This window comes from Narcine bancroftii, chromosome 2, assembly GCF_036971445.1.
Source record: "Narcine bancroftii isolate sNarBan1 chromosome 2, sNarBan1.hap1, whole genome shotgun sequence".
Classification (NCBI taxonomy): Eukaryota; Metazoa; Chordata; class Chondrichthyes; order Torpediniformes; family Narcinidae; genus Narcine; species Narcine bancroftii.
Window position 1 is genome coordinate 148,148,545 of NC_091470.1, and position 24,105 is coordinate 148,172,649.

At 43.3% G+C, this 24,105-nt stretch overlaps 1 protein-coding gene across 13 annotated transcripts in view; it reads left to right on the forward strand.

The window, feature by feature from the left end:
- Positions 1 to 24,105, forward strand: part of acot7 (acyl-CoA thioesterase 7) — a 199,935-nt gene that overhangs the window by 70,214 nt on the left and 105,616 nt on the right. For all 13 annotated transcript variants that reach the window (XR_011351686.1, XR_011351687.1, XR_011351689.1 and 10 more), the window contains one exon: positions 2,480 to 2,566. Coding sequence is in view for 7 of the 13 variants with exons in the window: in XM_069918506.1 (XP_069774607.1) it covers positions 2,480 to 2,566 (87 nt within the window). In the remaining 6 variants the exon portion in view is untranslated. The remainder of the gene's footprint in view (positions 1 to 2,479; positions 2,567 to 24,105) is intronic.

Below are 24,105 nucleotides of genomic sequence, written 5' to 3' on the forward strand. Positions count from 1 at the left end.
TATAAAATTGCATAGAGATGAGTTCAGGGAACAGCCAGTGAAATGTGCCATGATGTTGCACACATTTTGGTGTTGAAGGAGAAATAATTCTGGTGTTGTTCTGCCTCCAAGTTACAGCAGAAATGAATGTTACCACCAAGTGTTGGAACCTTTGCTTACCTGTTCAATTTGGATTATACTCTTATCCTCACTGCTGAGCCAAAGACTCAAAACCTCATAAATATGATTGAAAGAGCTGAGCTCTTGCAGCAATCATGTAAAGCAAAGCTTTGAGGGTCTTTTTGGCTCCTACTTGCTGCCCCAGACCTACCGTGTTGTCGCCCTGAGAATTATGTAATAATTCCTGAGATCAAGTGATGTGCACAGTACAGAGAATAGTCGAGGGAAGTGAGAGCAATGGAATACTGCACTTCACAGTTTTAATTGGCAGTAAAAACTTGGTGTCTGGGGGAATGTAATTGTGTGGCACACTGATGGATTTCTCCATGAATTGCTTCATTTGACCTCGACATAACTTGGCCAGGCCGCTGCCAAGCAGGCAAAAGGCTTCCGATAGGAAAATGCCGTTGGTAATGGTGCATATTTAAGTTCCTGCATTGACATTGTACTTTTTAAAAAGCTGTATTCATCTTTAAGAGAGCCAAAATTATTTGCTTATAAACCAATTAAGAGGTTCTTGGTAAGCCATCTTCTTAAATCACTGCATACCTTGTGAAGAAAGTGCTCCTGTTGTCTTTTAGGTCAAGGAGATCTAGAATTTAAATCCAAATGAACGAAGCCTAATATGTTTCCAAGGCTGAAGGCTTCCTGTAGGTTCCAAAATGGCAGTCGCTTAGGTCTTTGTGGGTGGTGAAGGTCAGGGGTTTTTGAAACAATGCCAGTGTATGGTAGGTTAGTTATTGAAGGTCACGTTACTCTAACTCCATGCCTATGTCCCATCGGGTCTCCTGTGCAACATCAGCAGTTTACTTCTAACAGTTTGCTTTCAAACATTGGCCTGTGAATTGTGGAATTTTGTGTTGGCATAAGGAAGTTGCATGACCGATGCTCACATATTTAATACATTACTATGTTCTTCTCACCAACTCTGCGGCAGTCTCCAGCTAGGCTTGGGTGCGATTGCCATTCTGCATTATTGTCCTCTCATCCCAAGTCACACTAGTTTGAAAATCTAGGACTGTAATCTTCAAAGTTCAAGTTTATCATTCAGACTACAAGCATTTTGTTCTTTACCTTTCCTTTGTTTAATCCCTCACCTGACTGCAATCCTGGTAAATTTCAATTGAGCAAAACATTGCTAAGAAGGAGAACTCCAAAGTCAATTCCCAGACAGGATCTCTGATTTTTTTTATGCCATGGTATAATTTATTGCTCATTTACAGAAATTCGGCTGTTTATCTCTACCTCCTAAATTAGAATGGTGACATTTGCAATTTATCAGCCCCTCACATGTGTGCTTTTGTTCAGTTCTATGTTTATATTTGGCCTGCAGGACTTTGTGACTGCCTATGGCTGACCGATAAGGCCACTAAGACTTGGATTCCACTTTTGGTAAAGGTGATGGAATCCGAGAGAAGGGTAATGCAAACTTATAAATATTAATTTAAATGGGCTCTGCAGTTGGCTTTTCTTGTGAGTTAACGTTGCAACTATTGAGACATCGATTGTAGGTGAACTTCACTGCAGGGCTCTCAGTTTACAAGAAAGAAACTGTATTCTTTTGGGATGTTAGGAATTAATTTATCTATTTCTGTCTTGGGTTTTAACCAACTGGAATCTAATTGAATTTGGGACCAGGATTTGTAATTTGGAGTTACTGCAGTAAATTTCAGAGACCATTTAATGCCACTGAAAATTTCTCAAGTCTAGACGTAAATTTAAATGTGATTTTCTTCTGAAAGAGATTGCTAGTTAACAACTTTAGCCATTTAAACTTGAACATGCTTTCAACATATACTAAGGCAGGTATTGATTGACAGCAAGTGAAAAGGACAGGCAATGAAAATTAATTGAAACAAAACTGGAAGAATGTGTATTTACCTGCAGGGCAGTTTTCCATGAGCTTTATACACGAGCTTCATTTCACGTTTCCTTAGAAATATTAGACTGTTGTTCCTTCATAAGGCTTGAGTTGATGAAGTGGGGAGGGGGGAGAGAGGGTCACTGTCGAGGTAAATATGAGAGTTAAGAAAAATGCAGGTTTAACTAAAGTCACAACTGAGATCTTTAATGGTGTTCACTTGACCTTGGCTTTCATAACTTACAGTGATTGATCGAGTTGATTAAATGGCTGTCAACAAAAATTGATTCTGCTTTTGATTAATAATTTAGAGAGATGATATTATGAAAACTGTTATTGGTGTAGAGTCTTTGGAAGCCACCTTGATTGCCAAATTGGTCTATCTGAAATCATACCAATTGGCATGTATGTTCCTGTTCCAGAAAATAACAATATTTTCCACATTTTCTTCTGTTGCAGAGCCATATACCGTGGGATACAGCCAATCTAGTCTAATTCACCTTGTGGGACCATCTGATTGTACACTGAATGATTTTGTTCAAGGAGGTATTGTACTGCTCTATATTGCACTGCTCCATCTGTTACTGTTGATAAATATTCATAAAATGTTGCACATCATGAGGAGAATGGAGATACAGTGGGTTTTTTTGTATGGATGCAGACAACTAAAGGGATTCAGCTCAAGATCTGACCATTGTAATGTTGGGATATGTTTTTAGGATTTTTAAACATTTAGACATACAGCACGGTTACAGACCCTTTCCACCCATGAGCCCATGCCGCCCAAATACACCCAATTAACCTACAATGCCAGTACATTTGGAGGAAACCAGAGCACCCGGAGAAACCCACACAGACACAGGAAGAAAGTACAAACTCCTTGCAGACAGTGCCAGATTCAAACTGGTGCCGTAGCAGCGTCTCACTACCACTACGCTAATTTGTTAAATTTCCAATATATTAGAACTTTTTCTCACAGTACAACCAGCCACAGAGGTACAGGGCTTTGTTCTGTGGTAAAGTCACACCATTTTATTAAAATGCTCCAATTTATGATTGTTTGTAATGGAAAGGAGTCTGCTGGGAATGGGGATTGCTGTATTCAGCAGGGTGGTGTAGGAACTTGAGAAATTGTCTGATCCACAAAACAGAATTTTGGAGCATTTACCTTTTAGTGACTAGAGCTTAAAAGAGTTCCTCCCTTGTGGTAAACTGTGAAAGTGAACTCAAGCAAGACAACTGAAGTGCAGATGTAAACACACAGGGTGCTGCAGCCTCAAGTCACTCTCAAACTGTGTATACAGTTAATCAGATTGAATGAGCTGCTGTATTAGGATGGAAAGATTTATACTCCCCCACAACTATCGGAGGCTTTGTGAGCTGTTTATCAAGATCTGTAAGTAAGGTTTCAATTCATGAATGGCAAAACGAAAGTTTCATCATCATTTTTGCACATTGGTTTGCATGTTGCTTTTGTGCAAGGACACAAGTTTTTCACTGCAATGACTACTAATAGATTTATCATGAAGACAACATGATATCTTGCTATTTCCAAATTTAGTGAGGAATACACATATGTTTGTGTTCTTTTCAGGGAAAGTTCACACAGCTTGATAGAGTCTTGTATCCTCTGTTTTGCAGAAGCCTGTTGATTTCAAGGGACTGTAGGATAGTATCCTCTACTATTGATCTGACATTAGATTAATACGTTGGGTACTTGTGATCACTGCTAACAGGACTGGGATGCTGAAACAATATTATTATCAATGGGTGGATAATAACCACCCAATTAACCTACAAACCCCGGTACATTTTGAACAGTGGAAGAAAACCGGATATGGGGAGAATGTACCAACTCCTAACACAGAATGCAGGATTTGAATCCCGGTCTCACTAACAGTGTTGCACTATTTTATGGATATGGATGTCAGTTATTTCATGAATATTATCAGATGCATTTTAGTTCAAACAAAGGAAAATATTATCCTCAGGAGAATTATGATGAACATAAAATCCTCTTTATTTGATTATGGCAAGGAGACCCTTGTTTCAGAGATTCAATGTACCTAAAGACATCTTGACCAGAAATATTGTTTTGCCATCCATTAACAAAGGGCTAATGAGGTCCCAAAGGCTCTCAGGCAGGTTGAACATTATGTTGAAACAATTGAACAGCTCTGGAACACAAGGGATTAATCTTGCAGCAATGGTCGAACAGAAAGAGAGAGAGAGGCTTGACTTGAGGAATTCCACATCAGGAACAAAATTAACAATTAAAAATAAACCAGTATTGTCAAAGGCAATGAAGTATGAAGTACATCCCCAGAATTCCTCTCTTCTTTGGAAGCATGTCTATATTTGTTCTATTGATTCTAACATTTTCAGAACTTGTATTAATAGTCCTCTCAAAACTGTACTCATTATGCTGGAAAGAATCCTTAATACATTATTTCTTATCCCATTCCATTCTTTATGTTGGAAGTAGACTTCTATGTTGACATAATGGTGGCTTCTAGCCACCATCATGTTAAACTTATACAAGAGCTCTCTCTCAAGAGCATCCTGGCCAGCTGCATCACCGTGTTGTACGGTTGCTTCAGAGAAATGGACTGGAAGTCAACCCACAGGACAATTAGAGCTGGAAGGATCACTTAAGTTTCCCTTCCCTTCATTGGCATGATCTACTGGGATCATTGTCTGAAAAGGGCATGCAAAATCATGGAATTTTTCCACCCTGCACATAGTATCTTTCAGCTGCTTCCATTGGGGAAGAGATCCAGGAGGATCAGAGCCAGCTCCACCAGGCTGAGGAACAGCTTCTTCCCACGGGCAGTGAGAATGCTGAACAACCAAAGGAACTGCTCACACTGAGCCTCTCATATTCATGAAACAATATTTATATATTTTTATAGATGAAATACTTGTTCAAAATATGTATTATTTGTCTGTATTGTTTGTGTGTTTTCACCAAGGACCAGATAATGCTGTTTTGTCAGGTTGTACTTGTGCAATCAGATGACAATAAACTTGACTTGATTTGACTTTTAAACCTCTTTGTCTCCCTTCTACACACTTGGTACTTATAAAATTTGTAAGTTTTACATCACTTTGCCACTACTTGCTCTGTTTTGTCCATTTCCCAACTGACCATATGGACTTGTAATCAAATGAAATCAAGGGAAAGAAACCTCTTGTGCTTATACATTATTTATATCAGTATTCTGAGGATTTGTTTAACTGTCCATCCTTATAGTTTGAAGTTTTGTTATTGTGTCCGGTAGAAATAGTAGGTGTATTAAGAATGTAAATGTACATTCCTTATAATTCTCTAATGCTGTCCTCTTAATTGCAGTTTCAATATCACTGAATCAAAATTTAGTTGCAGATGTTCAATTGGATATGGTGCGATGTTTCAGTCTCAGCAGTGCTGGCATTTTTTGATCAGTTGGTTGCAAGCAGGTGATGGCTTGACTCTGTTCCACTCTGAAAACATTGTAGTTATACGGTAGTTGTGTGCTTTGTTTCCAGTTGATTCAGGGGAAACATTTTGCAGTTCTCTTGAATTCCTATTTTGAGAGATAACACACTGATGAAGTACCCTTCTGTGAGTTCTTGGAGACCTAGTAAGGCACCTTTGTGGAATGATTCCAGTCTCGCTCTATGATGGATGCCAATTCATTAAGCCTGTGAGGTTACAGTCTTTGAATAGTCTCAGCATTTTTGTTGTTTAATCTATATTTAATCGGTAATTAAAACAGCATTACCAGCAAAACACCTGCCATTTTTGTCTCTATGTAAGGTATCCATTATCCACCTATTACCTCCTACCTTTGGGACAGTGCTCCTTCCCTACTACTATTTTGTTCAGAAGCCTGCCAACATTTTTCCCTACTTTGATGAACAGCTCAAGCCCGAAATATTGGTTTATATACCTTTAACTTTGCTATATAAACTACACTGTTTGACCAGCTGAGTTTCTCCAGCATTATGCTTTTACTTGAGCAATGGTGTCTGCAGACTTTCGTGTTTTACATCCATTATTCGTAGTTCTGTTGCAGTGTAAAATTTATTCCCTTTACGAAAAGAACCGCCTTTCAAAGTAGTCTATAGTGATGAAGTGATGTGGTAATTTGGAGGCCTGAACTTGGACCTTTTGTTTCTTAGACAGATGGTTATCTATCAAGAAGTAAACTGGAAAGAATGTCAAATAAATAAATTACTATTCAACGTAAAGGCCCAGGAATGAAAGGGATGCACATTTATATAAAAATTGGTGATGGCCATATGTTTCTTTGATTGGATATCCAAACTGATAATAATTTTTGTGTTCCCATATATGGTTGATAATAAAATTGCTAAGTTGTTGACCAAAGAACATGATTTGATCTTATCTCCTGACATTCCCACTGTAACAATACATTACAGAAGACTTCCAATTCTGCCCCCCCTCCCACCCAAACCACCTCCAGCATTCAGCATTGCTAAGTCCATGGCATTTTTCATGTTTCTTTGAAATTATCCTTTCCCTCTTTAAAATAACATGTTGTCTGCTCTGTTTTCATTGCCTGCTTGTATCCTTCCTCCCATTTCCAAGTGATGAACCCACCAAAGTTATGAATCTGGAATTCACTAAAATAAAGGCAGGCAAATATAAAAGTGTAAGAGAGTTGCTTGTAGAAATTAAATTAACCTTTGCCCTATTGCAGAAATTTTTATATTTTTAATTTATATTTAGACATACAGCATGGTAGCAAGCCATTTCGGCCCACGAGTCCGTGCCGCCCAATTAACGGACAACCCCTGTATGATTTGAACGGTGGGACGAGGCCGGAGCACCTGGAGGAAAATCCGTGCAGACACTGGGAGAACATACAAACTCTTTACAGGGGTCAGAGGAGGCAGTGAGTCAGCGCCTGGTGTCGGGTGAGAGGAGGAGGAGCCAGGAGTTAATTGGGGTTAATTGGTAAGGGCTAATAAAAGGAGTAGAAAGGGAGGGAGTGGCCAGTGGCCCAGTGAAGGAGTGGGGACTTGGGACTTTGGCTCGAGGGACTTTGGCGAGCAGGGGCTGAGAAGGAGCTCCTTGTGTGGAAAGGTATCTTTGAAACAACATATCTATAGTAAGAAAGGAGGAAATGGAGTCAGTTGGGATAGTTAAGTGCTCCAGTTGTGGAATGTGGAAAATCAGAGACACCACAGCTGTTTCTGATGACTACACCTGCAAAAGGTGCATCCAATTGCATGTAATGAGTGACTGTGTTAGGGAGCTTGAGCTGCAGTTGGATGAACTGAGGATCATAATGATCTTCCGAATGAGATAGTTGTGGCAGGGTCCCTTCTATCATTTAAGAGAAAGTTGGATGTGTACATGGAGGTGAGGGGGTTGGAGGGATATTGGTGGAGAGCGGGAGGATTGAGCTAGTGGAGTTGTTCTAGTGAACCAGTGCGGACTCGAAGGCCGACATGGGCTGTTTCCGCTCTGTAAATGGTTAAATGGGTGTGATCATTATGTTTGGAAGCCGTCCTTTCTCACTGTGAGGAAATGGTATAACAGCTTAGCAGAGACCCCCTAATGACATTGGGCAATGAATTTTTGCAAAAAGTTTGCTTTCTGGAAAAAATGATGGGGGAATTACGATAGACAACTTCCAGATGAACACAAAGATAATTTCGTATTTGTTGTATCGCAGAGGAAGTTGAAGAAACATTAAATGAACTTTTCTTGAAATTAATATGTTTAATTGCATAATAATGCTGAGCTAAGCTTTCAGGTTGACTGCACATGTTGCACAACAAATGTGAGAAGCCCAGAATTTGTCTTAGTCACCAATTTTACAACAAAAGTATAGCTCATAGGCTTTCTTAATAAGTGCAGTATGCTGAGTCTTTGAACCTTAAGCGTACACTCGCTACAAATGTAACAGAATATATCGCATTTGTTAGTGACATTGACCAGAGGTTTCTGCTGTATTGAACCTTCCTGAAGACAATAAATGCTATTGTTAAGTACACTCACTACGCTATTGCCTGAAGAACATGCGCAACAACATGCATTCAATCTTTATCAATGTAATGCACAGTATCTGCATTGGTGCAGAGCTCGTCGAAAGAACCAAAGACTTGTTGATCTAAACCAAGGCTTTTATTAGCAAAAGACAGGAGCACTTCACAGGTGGCCGACCAGTCTGGAATGATCCAACCTGGCTAGGGACAGAACCCTTTAAGGCCCAGACAGTAGGCGTGGCTAAGCTCTCAGCCAATCGCTGTAAGCACACACTCTAGATACTGTAACTATATGCATTGGTGATAGGTCTGTACTATCACAATAGGTTAAATGCTTTTATAGCCTGCCTGCATCTATTCTGACTAAGCATGCCCAGGTCTCAGACAACATTTGCATAACACCTACACTCAGTGCATGCCGAGGCAAGCTTGGACTGACCAAAGCAACTTGCTTTGTGGGCAATCTTCTGGGAGACTTAAAATATGTCAGGAAATCACAAAATAGGTTATATCTAAAAAAAAAATGGTATGTGATAGGTAATTTTTTAAGATGATCAACTGCCCAAAATCCATAAAATATACCCAAGAAGCAAAACCTTTGCTGTCCAATGTGAGCAAAAAGGTTGAGGTTAGACTTGGTCAAGATGCCATGAGGTTGCTGATCAGAGACAGCAGAGCAAGGGGCCAATGGACAAGAGTGGTGAAAAGCAGTGGCGATAACCAGCCCAGATGCCTCTCTGACTTGTGCTGCTAAGAAACCCCTGTAAATGTCATCTGGCTGAAAGGGCTGAAGTGTTTAACTTCTTTCTCAGTTGCTTCATAAATAATTTTTTATTGTGTTGCCAGCATGTCATTCTGATAACTATATCAAGGCTGCTGCAGGATTTTCCAGCCACAAAGATAGGATCTATTTGACAGATAACACAAACTAGACTTTCTTATCCTATTATTTCAATGCTGGCTTCAACACATTTAAACTGAATGGAGGCTGGCTAGTTTAAAAATAACATCTGCTTCTCTTGTAAATACTGATGCAATGCAACCATTCAATATATCTACCATTCCCTTATTTCCAATTACAAGATAAACATTTCTTGTTTTGAATAGATGTCGTTTCAGACATCTTAAAAATAATTGCAAACAATTTATGTTGATCTTGCTAATCTTTGTCATATTTTTCCCAGTTGCTTGTATCTGTAAATTTTCTATAACCACTTCCTGGAAAATAGCTCTCAGCACTTTCTTGATAACTGATATCAGACTAATTGATTTGCAGATCTTTTTCCTTTCCATCTTGCATTGCAGTGGTCAGAAAGTATTGGCTTTAATGTTACTTGGTGTAAGAGTGAAGGCAGTTTTGCTGGCTGTTGAAACTTGGTTCTTTTCCATGTTGATAAATTTGTTGTTTATCCTTTAGAATTCTTTGGTGCCGCAGCGTACTCTAGACTGAGATCAGTAGATTTCTGGTTAGCAAAGAGATTGGGGATGTGGGAATAGATGGGAAATTAGTTTAAGATGCAGAATTGGCCAGGACTCCTTCCCCTCCCTGTCTTTAATTCAGATGCTGCCTACTCTTCGCTTATAATTTGAGGAGTGGCTCGGGCCCGAAATGTCAGTAACGTATTTTTACCTCCTACAGATGTTGTGAGACCGGCTGAGTTCCTCAGAGCAGAAATAGGCCCATTTTATCCATCCTCCCACTCAGCCCCACTCCCCGGTTGAAGCTCTGACTAATCAAATATCTGGCAATCTCTGCCTTAAATGCACCCAACGGTCTCGCTTCCATAGCCGCCTGTGGCATCAAGTTCCCCAGACACTCGACCCCCTGACTAAAGACATTTTTCCGGATCTCTGTTTCAAATTGATGCCTTTTACCCTGAAGTTGTGCCTTTTTGTCCTAGAATCCCCTACCATAGGAAACGCCCTTGCCATATCTACTCTGTCCAGGCCTTTGAGCATTTGGAATGCCTCTATGGAGTCCCCCCCCCCCCCCCTCATCCTTCCGTACTCCAACGAGTACAGTCCAGGAGCATTTTTGTGTGTTTTTACTACAATCACATCACATGCAGAGTTTCACTCCCCACAGCCAAATTAGGTTGGAACATCTATGTTTATTTCCAGATTTTTAAAAAATTCAGCTGCCATTCTATTGAAACAGTAATTTAAAAAGAAAACATTATTTACGCTATTTTCTCAACCCTAAACTATGGTTATTATTGGTCTTTGCAGAGACAAGGTTGAGTGAATGATCTAATATATTTTGAAAGGATTTGATTGAATTATTAACACAGGAACTAAAAGATCATGGACCTATGATGTTAGCTTTGCTTCTGTGTCGGCAGAGCGTAGCTGACCTGCAGAGTATCTCCAACAGCGTTTGTTTGCTTATTACTACATTAATGTCGGATTAGAGCAAAAAGGGAAAATTAGTTTTATTGTGTCCCACAAAGATTTATGAATCTGCATTACAACAATACAAGTCAGTGATAACATTTACAGTGTAAATAAGATTAACTTGGAAAAATATTATGAGATATTGTGGAAGGAACAAGGGATAGGATTTGAGTGCTTTGAGAAGGGGGAATTTTCTGGTAAAAATTCTGTGTTAAGAAAGAATATTGCTGATTTTTTATAATGATGTGGAGCAGTGTGGATTTTACCTGATGGTCCAAGGAGCTCAGCAACATTTTATGATTATTCCTTGTGCAGATCCTCTGCTTTAGGGAAAGGTTGGTTCTATTAGCAGCAGTATGGCTGACTGGCAAAGAAAGTCTAGTTTGTGTTATCTGTCAAATAGATCCTATCTTTGTGGCTGACAAATCCTGCAGCAGCCTTGATATAGTTATCAGAATGACATGCTGGCAACACAATAAAAAATTATTTATGAAGCAACTGAGAAAGAAGTTAAACACTTCAGCCCTTTCAGCCAGATGACATTTACAGGGGTTTCTTAGCAGCACAAGTCAGAGAGGCATCTGGGCTGGTTATCGCCACTGCTTTTCACCACTCTTGTCCATTGGCCCCTTGCTCTGCTGTCTCTGATCAGCAACCTCATGGCATCTTGACCAAGTCTAACCTCAACCTTTTTGCTCACATTGGACAGCAAAGGTTTTGCTTCTTGGGTATATTTTATGGATTTTGGGCAGTTGATCATCTTAAATCATCTTAAAAAATTACCTATCACATACCATTTTTTTAGATATAACCTATTTTGTGATTTCCTGACATATTTATTGTCAGTATATTGTCCATAAAGCAAGCTGCTTTGGTCAATCCAAGCTTGCCTGGAGTGGCTAAGCCCACAGCCTGACTAGACTCTATCCGTACAGGACATACATTGAGCTGCTCCATGCTGTTTACAAGAGCTGAATACTCTGGAGTTTTGACAGCGACAGAGCTTTAGCATAAAGCTTGATTTCTTGTTTAGAAACCGTTGACGCTGGCATGCACAACAGATGTGAGAGCATCTGATAGACTTCTGTTGTGCATAGAGAACCTTTATTTATGAAACCTTCACCTCTCTCTTGTTTCACCAACTGATGGTTCTCAAGTTTATCTGTAAAATCTAAATATTTAACCGTGATTTCCCCTTTTATCTAAATATTCAGGGTGGCACAGTTAGTGTAGTGGTTAGCGCAACGCTGTTACAGCACCAGTGACCAGGACTGGGATTTGAATCCTGTGCTGTCTGTAAGGAGTTTGTATGTTCTCCCTATGTCTGCATGGCTTTTTGCCAGGAGCTATGGTTTTTGCCAGGAGCTATGGTTTCCTCCCACTATTCAAAACATACTAGGTGCAATTGGACAGCACAGGCTCATGGGCTGAAAGAGCCTGTTACCCTGCTGTATGTCTACATTTTAAAAAAAATTCAAAAATTAAATACACATTTGTTTCTCTGTCACCAAAATCAGAGGCCTAAGTCCAGTCAATAATAAATCCAAATAATATATCCAGAGTGCAAGTAGAAAATGAATCTCCTCACCCAAGGAGTAGTTGGGCAGGCCATGTCTTTTGCGAGGCTTCTGAAACACACACTGTATTCCAAGTTCAGTCCTGGGCAAAGAGGAAAAGATTCAAAGCTTCCTTGGAAAAAAAAATGAATCAAATACAGTCTCTGGCCTGTGATAGCCAAGTGGAGAAGATGAATTTGTAAACCTTAAATCTACTTGTCAGCAGCACACAAAGATGAAAAATCATCTTAAAAAAAATTCCCTATCACATACCATTTTTTTTTTAGATATAACCTATTTTGTGATTTCCTGACATATTTATTGTCAGTATATTGTCCATAAAGCAATATCCTTTTCTAAAGGATAGAAAATGTTCACACCCCTCAGGCTACCCACCTTCAAGTAGCGGTAGTGCCCTATCTGTGGGTCCTCATTAATTACCTCAATTCCCAACCTCTGAACTGAAGGCAAGTCTCTATTAATCTCAAAGGACCTTCTTTTGTGAATAAGTGAATAGTTTCAGTTTATTGAAGGTGATATTTACATGAGAAAAAGAAATAGAAAGCTATTGGATAGAGCTATCCTCAAGGACCCCTACCACCCAGGCCATGCCCTCTTCACACTGCTACCATCAGGAAGAAGGTACAGAAGGCTGAAGATGAACATTCAGTGGCACCAGGAGAGCTTCTTCCCTTCTGCCATCAGATTCCTGAATGGACAGTAAACTACAGGCAATGCCTCACTTTCTCCTTTTTTTTTGCACTAGCTATTCATTTTTGAAATGTAATTTATAGCATTGTTTGCACTGTAATTCTACCACAAAACAACAAATTTTGTGACATGCTCATGGCAATATGTTCTGAAGTGAACGTCAATAAGGAGAGAAGAGGCTTGTGCAGTATGAACCTTGACATAGGCAAGTGATATACAGGTGTTATAGGATGAGGGAATTTGCATTCCTGGAATAGAGGCCATGTTGTAATTGGGGCAGTGTGGTTACCATAGCGGTTAGCATACTACTGTAACAGTGCCAGCGATCAGGGCTTGGGTTTGAATCCCATGCTGTCTGTAAGGAGTTTGAACATTCTCCCCTTGTCTGTGTGGGTTTCCTCCAGGGGCTCCAGTTTCCTCCCACTGTTTTAAACGTACTGGGCGGTGGGGGGGTAGGTTAATTGGGTGGCACGGGCTTGTGGACCGAAAGGGGCTGTTACCGTGCTGTATGTCAAAATTAAAATTTAAAACCTCGTCATCTGCACGTGCATCAAGAAATGCAAATTGAAAACAAATTTTTGATGACTTACTTATCTTTTTTGATTCCATGAAAGTGAATTTTATTGCATATCTCCAAATTTTGGGTGGTGATTTGTGAATCCTGTAAGGGCAGATTTTCATGATCTAAACAGCTGTTACATGGGGGTTGCCTGCATTTCAGAGTTGGGTAATTCAGATGTAATTTGATAATTGATGTAATCCATTTCTTGCAATGTGGATTTACGTTTTATTGCAGATTTTTGGCTCCCTAGTGTATTCTTATCTTGTTACTAAGGAGAATTTTGTCAGTTACCATGGAAACTTTGACTACTGAAAAGATTAAGGATGCTTGAGGGCAAATCTTTTCAACTAAATTCTGATAACTGTGGAGTCCCTTGCAGGATTTCATTAAACATCTTTGAAGCCTTCAGGACAGTTGAGCAATGCCTAATTTTTAAATTCTCTTCAGCAAATGCTGGAAATCCTCAGTGGGTCAGACACCCTCTCAAGAGAGGGAAACAAGTCAATATTTCAGGACCGTGTCCTCGAAGTGACATTAACTGTTAACTTTGTTTGCTTCTCCGTAGTTGCTGCATGACCTGCTGATAATTTCTAACACATCATGTTTTTAATTTAATTTAATTTTTATAATTTGTATATTTGGCACTGTAACAAGCCCTTCCGGCTTACGACCCTGTGCCGGCCAAATGTACCCATGTAATTAACCTACTAGCTCCCTACATATGCATTTTTCATAGAGCAGTGTGCAAAAGTGTTGGAGAAACTCAGGAGGTCATACAGCATCCATGGAAAGCAAGTTGCAGTGGGTCCATCAGGCCTGAGTTTTTCTTCAAGTGTGCATAATATTTCACTTTCATAGTTTGTAAAGCATCTTGTGCCTTACTTTTCATGATGGTTATAAAATGAATGTTTGCTGCACCAAAACATCAAATTTCATGACTTGTTCATGACAATAAATTCTGATTCTGGAGGTTCTGTCCTGCAACCTCGGGTTTAATTCCCTGAACTCTCCTTGCAGGATCTCCTTACCCTTCCTACCCACGTCATAGACCATGACCTCTGGCTGCTCACCCTCCCTGTTGAGAATGCAGTGAACTCACTCTGAGACATCTCAGACTCTGGCTCCAGGGAGGCAACATACCAACTCGGATACTCCGTCTCTTCCACAGAACCTCTTATCTGTTCCCCTAACAATGGAATCCCCTATCACTACTGCTCACCTCTTCTCAGCCATAGGATCAGCCTCCATGCCAAAGGCCTAATTGTCATGGTATGTTCCCTCGTAGGTTGTCAACAGTATCCAAAATGGTGTACTTCTTATTGAGGGAAATGGCCACAGGGGGAGCAGTGTACTGTGTGTCTGTTCCCTCTCCCTCATCTGACTGTCACCAGTCTACTCTCCTCCTGCCTCCCAAGTGTGATAATGTCCTTTTAACTCCCCTCTATTACCTCCTTTCCCTCACGAATGATCCGGAGTTAATCGAACTCTAGCTTCAATTCCTTAACTCGGCTTGTCAGGAGCTGCAGCTGGATGCACTTCTTGCAGGTGAAGTTGTCAGGGATACTGTTGGCTTCCCTGATGGCCCATATTCTGCAAGAGGAGCAATCCCCTGTCTTGGCTGCCATTCCTACTGTTTGTGACTAGAGAAAAAATATGATATCTAAAACCTACCCTTACCTGTGCCTACCTGCTGAATCCTTTTTGTGCCTTGAATAGGGTGGTCCTTTCTTACTTCAATTCCTGCACCACCACCTCAGCCCCTATTCACTGAAGTCCCTTGAGCCAAATCCTTTCCAATCTGATTTAGTCCTCTCCGATGTTGACGGCTCCCAGAAATGACATTATGACCAGCTTTTGTTGTACTGTGATTTAAATACTATGTAAAAACTCCCAAATGAATTAGGCTTCAGCCTCATATTTGTTTCATTGTATTTCTTGCTAGGGCTAGAGATTCTGTGATTCCTCATTCCCAGAAGTAAAAAATGCATATTGCTGATTCTGTACCGAGGGACTATAGTTATTAAATTATTCACTGATCATGTGTTGCGGTGTCAAGAATCTTTGAGGTAAAGTTGAGGAAATCTGCATTGTTCAACCAGTGGTCTACTAATTTAAATTTTAAATTTAAATTTAGCCATACAACACAGAAATAGGCCCTTTTGGCCCATGAGCCTGTGCCGCCCAATTACACCCAATTAACCTACAACTCCTGAATGTTTTTGAATGGCCTGGAGGAAACCCATGGAGACGAGCTCCTTACAGACAGTGCCTGAATTTGAACCCCGGTCACTGGCACTGTAACAGTGTTGTACTAACCACTATGTTAACTGTGCCACCCTTATATGGGATAAGGAAGAGGTTGATTGGTTATTGTAGCGATTAACGCTATGTTATTACAGTAAAAATACATCAAAATGCTGGGAGAACTCAGTGTTTCAGTATCCATTAAAAGCAAAGATATATTGCCAATGTTTTGGGCCTGAGCCCAAACACCACCAGCGACTCAGGTTGGAATTCAGTACTGTCTGAAGGAGCTTGTATGTTCTCCCCATGTCCATGTGGCCTTCCTCCGGGTGCACTGATTTTCTTTTGCATTCCAAAGGCGCACGGGGATGGAAACTAATTTGGTCACATGGGTGTAATTGTGCAGCACAAGCTTGTTAGCTGGAAGGGCCTCTTTCTTTCTTTTCTTCTTTGGCTTGGCTTCGCGGACGAAGATTTATGGAGGGGTAAAGTCCACGTCAGCTGCAGGCTCGTTTGTGGCTGACAAGTCCGATGCGGGACAGGCAGACACGGTTGCAGCGGTTGCAAGGGAAAATTGGTGGGTTGGGGTTGGGTGTTGGGTTTTTCCTCCTTTGTCTTTTGACGGTGAGGTGGGCTCTGCGGTCTTCTTCAAAGGAGGTTGCTGCCCGCCGAACTGTGAGGCGCCAAGATGCACGGTTGGAGGCGATATCAGCCCACTGGCGATGGTCAATGTGGCAGGCACCAAGAGATTTCTTTAGGCAGTCCTCGTACCTCTTCTTTGATGCACCTCTGACACGATGGCCAGTGGAGAGCTCGCCATATAACACAATCTTGGGAAGGCGATGGTCCTCCATTCTGGAGACGTGACCTACCCAGCGCAGTTGGGTCTTCAGCAGCGTGGATTTGATGCTGTTGGCCTCTGCCATCTCGAGTACTTTGATGTTGGAGATGAAGTCGCTCCAATGAATGTTGAGGATGGAGCGGAGACAACGCTGGTGGAAGCGTTCTAGGAGCCGTAGGTGATGCCGGTAAAGGACCCATGATTCGGAGCTGAACAGGATTGTGGGTATGACAACGGCTCTGTATACACTAATCTTTGTGAGGTTTTTCAGTTGGTTGTGCTATATCTCCCAATTAAATTAAATCTCAAAAAAATATTTAGCCCCATGTCTGTGTTCAGTGTGGTTATGGTTGATTAGTGCCTAACTCCACGTACCTGCATTTCCTCCACATACCATGATACCTTTGGTTCACCAAGATCTGTCAATCAAGGTTAAAATCAGCAATTGAAATGCAATTATCTGATAATTGCACAAGAGAGTTCCAATTTTCTCCCACGCTCTACACATTGTAATGTTAATTGTTTTCACCTACTAGAATCCATTCCTAGTCTGATTTTCCCACCCAGCAAAAAGAGTTTAATTGCCCCAGAATTCCAAAGCACAGCATAACATTGTTATGCAACTAAGTTCCATTAAAAATGATTTTTTATGCATACCTGAATTAGATTAAAATAGTAGTTTAAGCAACCTTTTAATCAGTTGACCGCCTGGGGCCGCCGCCTCCCCCTTGCTCCTGCCCGTATCGGGGCCGCCGCCGTCTACCCTTCGCCCGGACCGGGGCCGGGGCCGCCGCTGCTCTCCCTGTGCCCGGACTGGGGCCGCCGCCTCCCCCTTGCTCCTGCCCGTATCGGGGCCGCCGCCGTCTACCCTTCGCCCGGACCGGGGCCGGGGCCGCCGCTGCTCTCCCTGTGCCCGGACTGGGGCCGCCGCCTCCCCCTTGCTCCTGCCCGTATCGGGGCCGCCGCCGTCTACCCTTCGCCCGGACCGGGGCCGGGGCCGCCGCTGCTCTCCCTGTGCCCGGACTGGGGCCGCCGCCTCCCCCTTGCTCCTGCCCGTATCGGGGCCGCCGCCGTCTACCCTTCGCCCGGACCGGGGCCGGGGCCGCCGCTGCTCTCCCTGTGCCCTCCCTGTGCGGCGGCCCCAGTCCGGGCACAGGGAGAGCAGCGGCGGCCCCGGCCCCGGTCCGGGCGAAGGGTAGACGGCGGCGGCCCCGATACGGGCAGGAGCAAGGGGGAGACGGCGGCCCCGGCCTCGGTCGAGTGAGGCAGACGGAGGCCCCGGTCCGGGCAGTATGGACCGACCTAGGAGGGGAGGCAGGCCCCTCCAGCCCGGGTAAGAAACCTGCATAGGAGAAGGCCACTCCGATATAAAACCTACGACCCAAGGACCTCGCTGCCACGTCCCAGCTTGCTTGGCCACGGCACACGAACCATGGGTGTAAAGGGTGGGGCCAGTACTGCGCGCACTGCACTCCACCTAAAAGCTCCTTTGCGCAGGCCCGAGGACAGGTCCACGTCCTCCCCCTCCACGTCCTCCCCCTCCACGTCCTCCCCCTCCACGTCCTCCCCCTCCACGTCCTCCCCCTCCACGTCCTCCCCCTCCACGTCCTCCCCCTCCACGTCCTCCCCCTCCACGTCCTCCCCCTCAAAAGATGCTCACAAACTCAAGCTAGCATGCTGGAACATCAGAACCATGCTAGATAAGACTGACAGCCATCGACCTGAACGTCGGTCTGCCCTCATTGCACATGAACTCCTCAGACTTGACATCGACATAGCCGCTCTCAGTGAAGTCCGCCTGGCAGATGTAGGCAGCTTCCAAGAACGCGGCGCGGGCTACACACTCTACTGGTCTGGCAAGCCTTCGGATGAACGACGCCTATCTGGTGTAGGCTTCATGGTCAAGAGCTTCATTGCCTCCAAACTCGAAAACCTTCCGACAGGCCTCTCGGACCGAATCATGTCCATGCGACTCCCACTTCAAAACAAGCGTCACATCACCCTCATCAGTGTCTATGCTCCAACCCTCCAGGCGGAACCAGCAGAAAAGAACAAGTTCTACACCGACCTGCGCAACCTCATCCAACGTACCCCTACAGCCGACAAGGTTGTCATCCTGGGCGACTTCAACGCTCGTGTCGGCAAAGACTCAGAAACCTGGCCAGGAATCCTGGGCAAGCATGGCGTCGGCAAGTGCAACGACAATGGGCGCCTCCTGTTGGAGCTCTGCGCAGAACAGCGGCTTGTCATTACAAACACCCTTTTTCAGCAGAGGGACAGCCTTAAGACCACCTGGATGCATCCCCGATCCAAACACTGGCACCTCCTGGACTACATCCTGGTGCGAGAAAGTGACAAACAAGATGTGCTCCACACCAGGGTCATGCCTAGCGCGGAATGCCACACTGACCACCGGCTGGTTCGCTGCAAGCTCAACCTTCACTTCAAGCCAAAGCCCAGGAACAATAAAGCCCCCAGAAAGAGGTTCAATGTTGGAAAACTGCAGTCAGACGAAGCGAGAGGAAACTTCCAGGCAAACCTCAAAGCAAAGCTCGACGTTGAAACCCGCCTCACGGACCCGTCCCCTGAAACCCTCTGGGATCAGTTGAAGACTACCATACTGCAATCCACTGAAGAGGTACTGGGCTTCTCCTCCAGGAAAAACAAGGACTGGTTTGACGAAAACAGCCAGGAAATCCAGGAGCTGCTGGCAAAGAAGCGAGCTGCCCACCAGGCTCACCTTACAAAGCCGTCCTGTCCAGAGAAGAAACAAGCCTTCCGTCGCGCATGCAGCCATCTTCAGCGCAAACTCCGGGAGATCCAAAATGAGTGGTGGACTAGCCTCGCCAAACGAACACAGCTCAGCGCGGACATTGGCGACTTCAGGGGTTTCTACGAGGCTCTAAAGGCTGTGTACGGCCCCTCACCCCAAGTCCAAAGCCCGCTGCGCAGCTCAGACGGCAAAGTCCTCCTCAGCGACAAGATCTCCATCCTCAACCGATGGTCAGAACACTTCCAATCTCTTTTCAGTACCAACCGCTCAGTCCAAGATTCCGCCCTGCTCCAGCTCCCTCAACAGCCCCTAAGGCTAGAGCTGGATGAGGTTCCCACCCTGGATGAGACATATAAGGCAATCGAACAACTGAAAAGTGGCAAAGCAGCAGGTATGGATGGAATCCCCCCAGAAGTCTGGAAGGCTGGCGGCAAAACTCTGCATGCCAAACTGCATGAGTTTTTCAAGCTTTGTTGGGACCAAGGTAAACTGCCTCAGGATCTTCGTGATGCCACCATCATCACCCTGTACAAAAACAAAGGCGAGAAATCAGACTGCTTAAACTACAGGGGAATCACGTTGCTCTCCATTGCAGGCAAAATCTTCGCTAGGATTCTACTAAATAGAATAATACCTAGTGTCGCTGAGAATATTCTCCCAGAATCACAGTGCGGCTTTCGCGCTAACAGAGGAACCACTGACATGGTCTTTGCCCTCAGACAGCTCCAAGAAAAGTGTAGAGAACAAAACAAAGGACTCTACATCACCTTTGTTGACCTCACCAAAGCCTTCGACACCGTGAGCAGGAAAGGGCTTTGGCAAATACTAGAGCGCATCGGATGTCCCCCAAAGTTCCTCAACATGATTATCCAACTGCACGAAAACCAACAAGGTCGGGTCAGATACAGCAATGAGCTCTCTGAACCCTTCTCCATTAACAATGGCGTGAAGCAAGGCTGTGTTCTCGCACCAACCCTCTTTTCAATCTTCTTCAGCATGATGCTGAACCAAGCCATGAAAGACCCCAACAATGAAGACGCTGTTTACATCCGGTACCGCACGGATGGCAGTCTCTTCAATCTGAGGCGCCTGCAAGCTCACACCAAGACACAAGAGAAACTTGTCCGTGAACTACTCTTTGCAGATGATGCCGCTTTAGTTGCCCATTCAGAGCCAGCTCTTCAGCGCTTGACGTCCTGCTTTGCGGAAACTGCCAAAATGTTTGGCCTGGAAGTCAGCCTGAAGAAAACTGAGGTCCTCCATCAGCCAGCTCCCCACCATGACTACCAGCCCCCCCACATCTCCATCGGGCACACAAAACTCAAAACGGTCAACCAGTTTACCTATCTCGGCTGCACCATTTCATCAGATGCAAGGATCGACAATGAGATAGACAACAGACTCGCCAAGGCAAATAGCGCCTTTGGAAGACTACACAAAAGAGTCTGGAAAAACAACCAACTGAAAAACCTCACAAAGATAAGCGTATACAGAGCCGTTGTCATACCCACACTCCTGTTCGGCTCCGAATCATGGGTCCTCTACCGGCACCACCTACGGCTCCTAGAACGCTTCCACCAGCGTTGTCTCCGCTCCATCCTCAACATCCATTGGAGCGCTCACACCCCTAACGTCGAGGTACTCGAGATGGCAGAGGTCGACAGCATCGAGTCCACGCTGCTGAAGATCCAGCTGCGCTGGATGGGTCACGTCTCCAGAATGGAGGACCATCGCCTTCCCAAGATCGTATTAGATGGCGAGCTCTCCACTGGCCACCGTGACAGAGGTGCACCAAAGAAAAGGTACAAGGACTGCCTAAAGAAATCTCTTGGTGCCTGCCACATTGACCACCGCCAGTGGGCTGATAACGCCTCAAACCGTGCATCTTGGCGCCTCACAGTTTGGCGGGCAGCAGCCTCCTTTGAAGAAGACCGCAGAGCCCACCTCACTGACAAAAGGCAAAGGAGGAAAAACCCAACACCCAACCCCAACCAACCAATTTTCCCTTGCAACCGCTGCAATCGTGTCTGCCTGTCCCGCATCGGACTGGTCAGCCACAAACGAGCCTGCAGCTGACGTGGACTTTTTACCCCCTCCATAAATCTTCGTCCGCGAAGCCAAGCCAAAGAATCAGTTGAATTGCTAACTTTATCTGATAACGAATAGTAGATCAACTTGTTTTGTGTGTGGGCTGATTGTGGGTGGGAACTGAATAGTTTTTATGCTGTTTGATTGATAATTGTTAAGGTTTACACTGAATTTGGCTTTGGAGAGATGGAATGGCAACTTAAGCACAGATTTACATTTGAAAGCATTATTGAAATAATTTTGCCTGGTGAGATTGTTTTGATAATACCTTTTAAATGACTCCTTTTAGATAGAATGTGTTCATGAGTATTAAATAATTATGCATTCATGTACAAATGTGGTGCCCTTGGATACAGGCATCCTTGAGTACTGAGTCCTGTAAGTTGCCTCATTCACAGTTCCCTTGACTTTTCTGGGACCGATGGGTGCTGCAGGGTGTGAGTAATTCCAAGACAAAGCATAATGTTCATTTTGAAAATACTGCAAATTGAAAAATTATTAAAAAAACACTCTGGGACACAGTCAAAGGTCACTCACCCAGTCTCAGAAACATTTGGACTGCCAATCTGTGTCTGTCCTTCCAATGAATCAGCTAACTTGAACTATAGATGAAGCTTCAAGCAAAATAGTTGGGGCATGTGTCCTGGAGAGGTGAAATTTTAAAATTAAGGATCAGAATTTTTTTTGTCACAAAACTCATTGTTTTGCAGCAGCGTCACAGTGTAAACATTCATATAAACTACCTTACAACAATAAATAAAAATACTGCAAGAAAAGTCAAAATAAAACAGTGTCTTTGATGCATTGATGATTCAGGAATGGCAGCAGGGAAGAAGCTGTCCTTGTGCTGCTCAGTGCTCTTCTGTACCTTTTTCCTGGGGGTCCTTGAGAATAGAGGCTGCTTTCTTAAGACACCGCCTCCTGTAGATGTCCTTATTGGAGTGGTCTGGTACCCATATGTCACAGGCCAAGTTAACATCCTTGAGATGTGCCTGTGTTGATAGTCAGTTAAGGAGGAAACATTTTTTTCCAATTTGTACGGTCTTCCAATGAGCAAGTCAAGGATCCAGTTGCAGAGAGGGGAGCAGAGCCCCAGGGTTTGGAGCTTCTTGACCAGTGCTGAGGGAGTAATGGTGTTGAAGGTATAATCTATGATGTGCAGCCGTATGTATGAGTTGCTGCTTTCAGGGTGAACCAGAGCTGAATATTTTGGAGAGCCAGTGATATTGCACATGCTGTGGAATGATTGAAACGATAGGCGAATTGCAGTGGGTCCAGAACTCTGTGTTAATTCTGGTCATGTCCAACCTCTCAAAGTATTTCATCACAGGAGATGTTAGTGCTACAGGATGATAGTCGTTGAGGCAGCTCACTCTCATCTTCTTGGGCACCTTTTGATGCAGGTGACTGCAACAATGAGAGGTTATAAATGCCCGTGGTCACTTCAGCTAGTTAGTTGGTGCAGATTTTCAGTACCCTGTCAGCGCCTGACACCTTGCGGGGGTTTACCCTCTTGAATGATGTTCTAACATTGGCCTCAGAGACTGATATCACAAGAAAAGACAAAGCGAAAGGTACAGTGCCTGCAAAGCTCATCTCTCCAGAGTCAGTGAAGTGAACAATGGAAAAAATACAAAACTGAATGCTCTTCATCTGAATGCATGCACCATTTGTAACAAGACAGATAATTTAATGGCACTTCTGAAATAAAGGGGTAAGATCTAATAGCCCATAAGAGAGATATGGTTACAAAATGACCAGGATTGGGAATGAGACACACAGGAGATGGCAGATGCTAGAATGTGAAACTAAACACTATTTGTTGGAAGAAATCAGCAGGCTGAACAGCATCAGTAGAAGAAAAAGAATGGTCAATACTTTGAGCCAAAACTGAAAGAAAAATTCCAGAATTCTTCCCGTTAAGATATGGGGTAAGGTTGTTTAGAGAAAAGATCTAAGCTCAGAAAATCAAAAAGTAGAATTAGTTTGGCTGGGTCTAAGACACAAAACATTGATTGTATATTGATTGTATTTTTACTGCAATGGACTTTTAATTTGCCTTTTTTAATATATTACATATTTTCCAGTATATTTAGATGAGGGGATTGAAGTTCTCACCAGTTTAAAGGAAATAAGGAAACTGGGGCCTCAGTGAGTTGAAAGGGAGCATGGCAGATATCATCAGCTGAACCAGATGTTGAACCATTGGGATTTATGAATTGCAGATTGTCAAGAGTTTTACTGTAGTGGGGTTTTCTTATCAAAATATCGAGGAATGAGCAAGGAGGAAAAGAAAATTGATGATCTTGTAGTTTGGAGGCCTTTAGGGAACAGTGATAATCACATAGTATATTAATTAATGAAAAAATATTTCATTCATTCTGAAACCAGTCTTAAATCTGAATTAAGTCACATTTTGTGAATTAGCCGTGGTAAGGTTGGGAAACTATATCACAAGGTGTGACAGGAAACCATGAATGGCAAATATTTACAAAGTTTATTCAAAATGTAAAAGTAATTCAGGCAAAATACATCCAATGGGAAAAATGGGTCCAACTGTGTTTGAGCGAAGAAAAAACGGCTCAAAAACCAGTCAGTCTGAAGATTAAAAAAAACATAATTCAGCAAAAGGAGACCAAGGCATTAATAACGATGGGAAAATAGAACAATATGTTAATGAGAAAGCTAAAAATTGAGATTTTGAATATATGTCAACAGGGAAAGAACAACTGAAGTTAATTGGGGACCCTATAATCTATGACTGAGGTAGAATTAGGGAATAATGTCAGAAAAATAAATAAAATATTTTGTGCCATTGCAGAAGTAAACATTGGGAAATGGAAGAGGGCTAGAGGACTGGAATGAATGAGCAGCTCAAACAAATTAGCAGTTGAAACATTTTGGGGAAGTGACCAG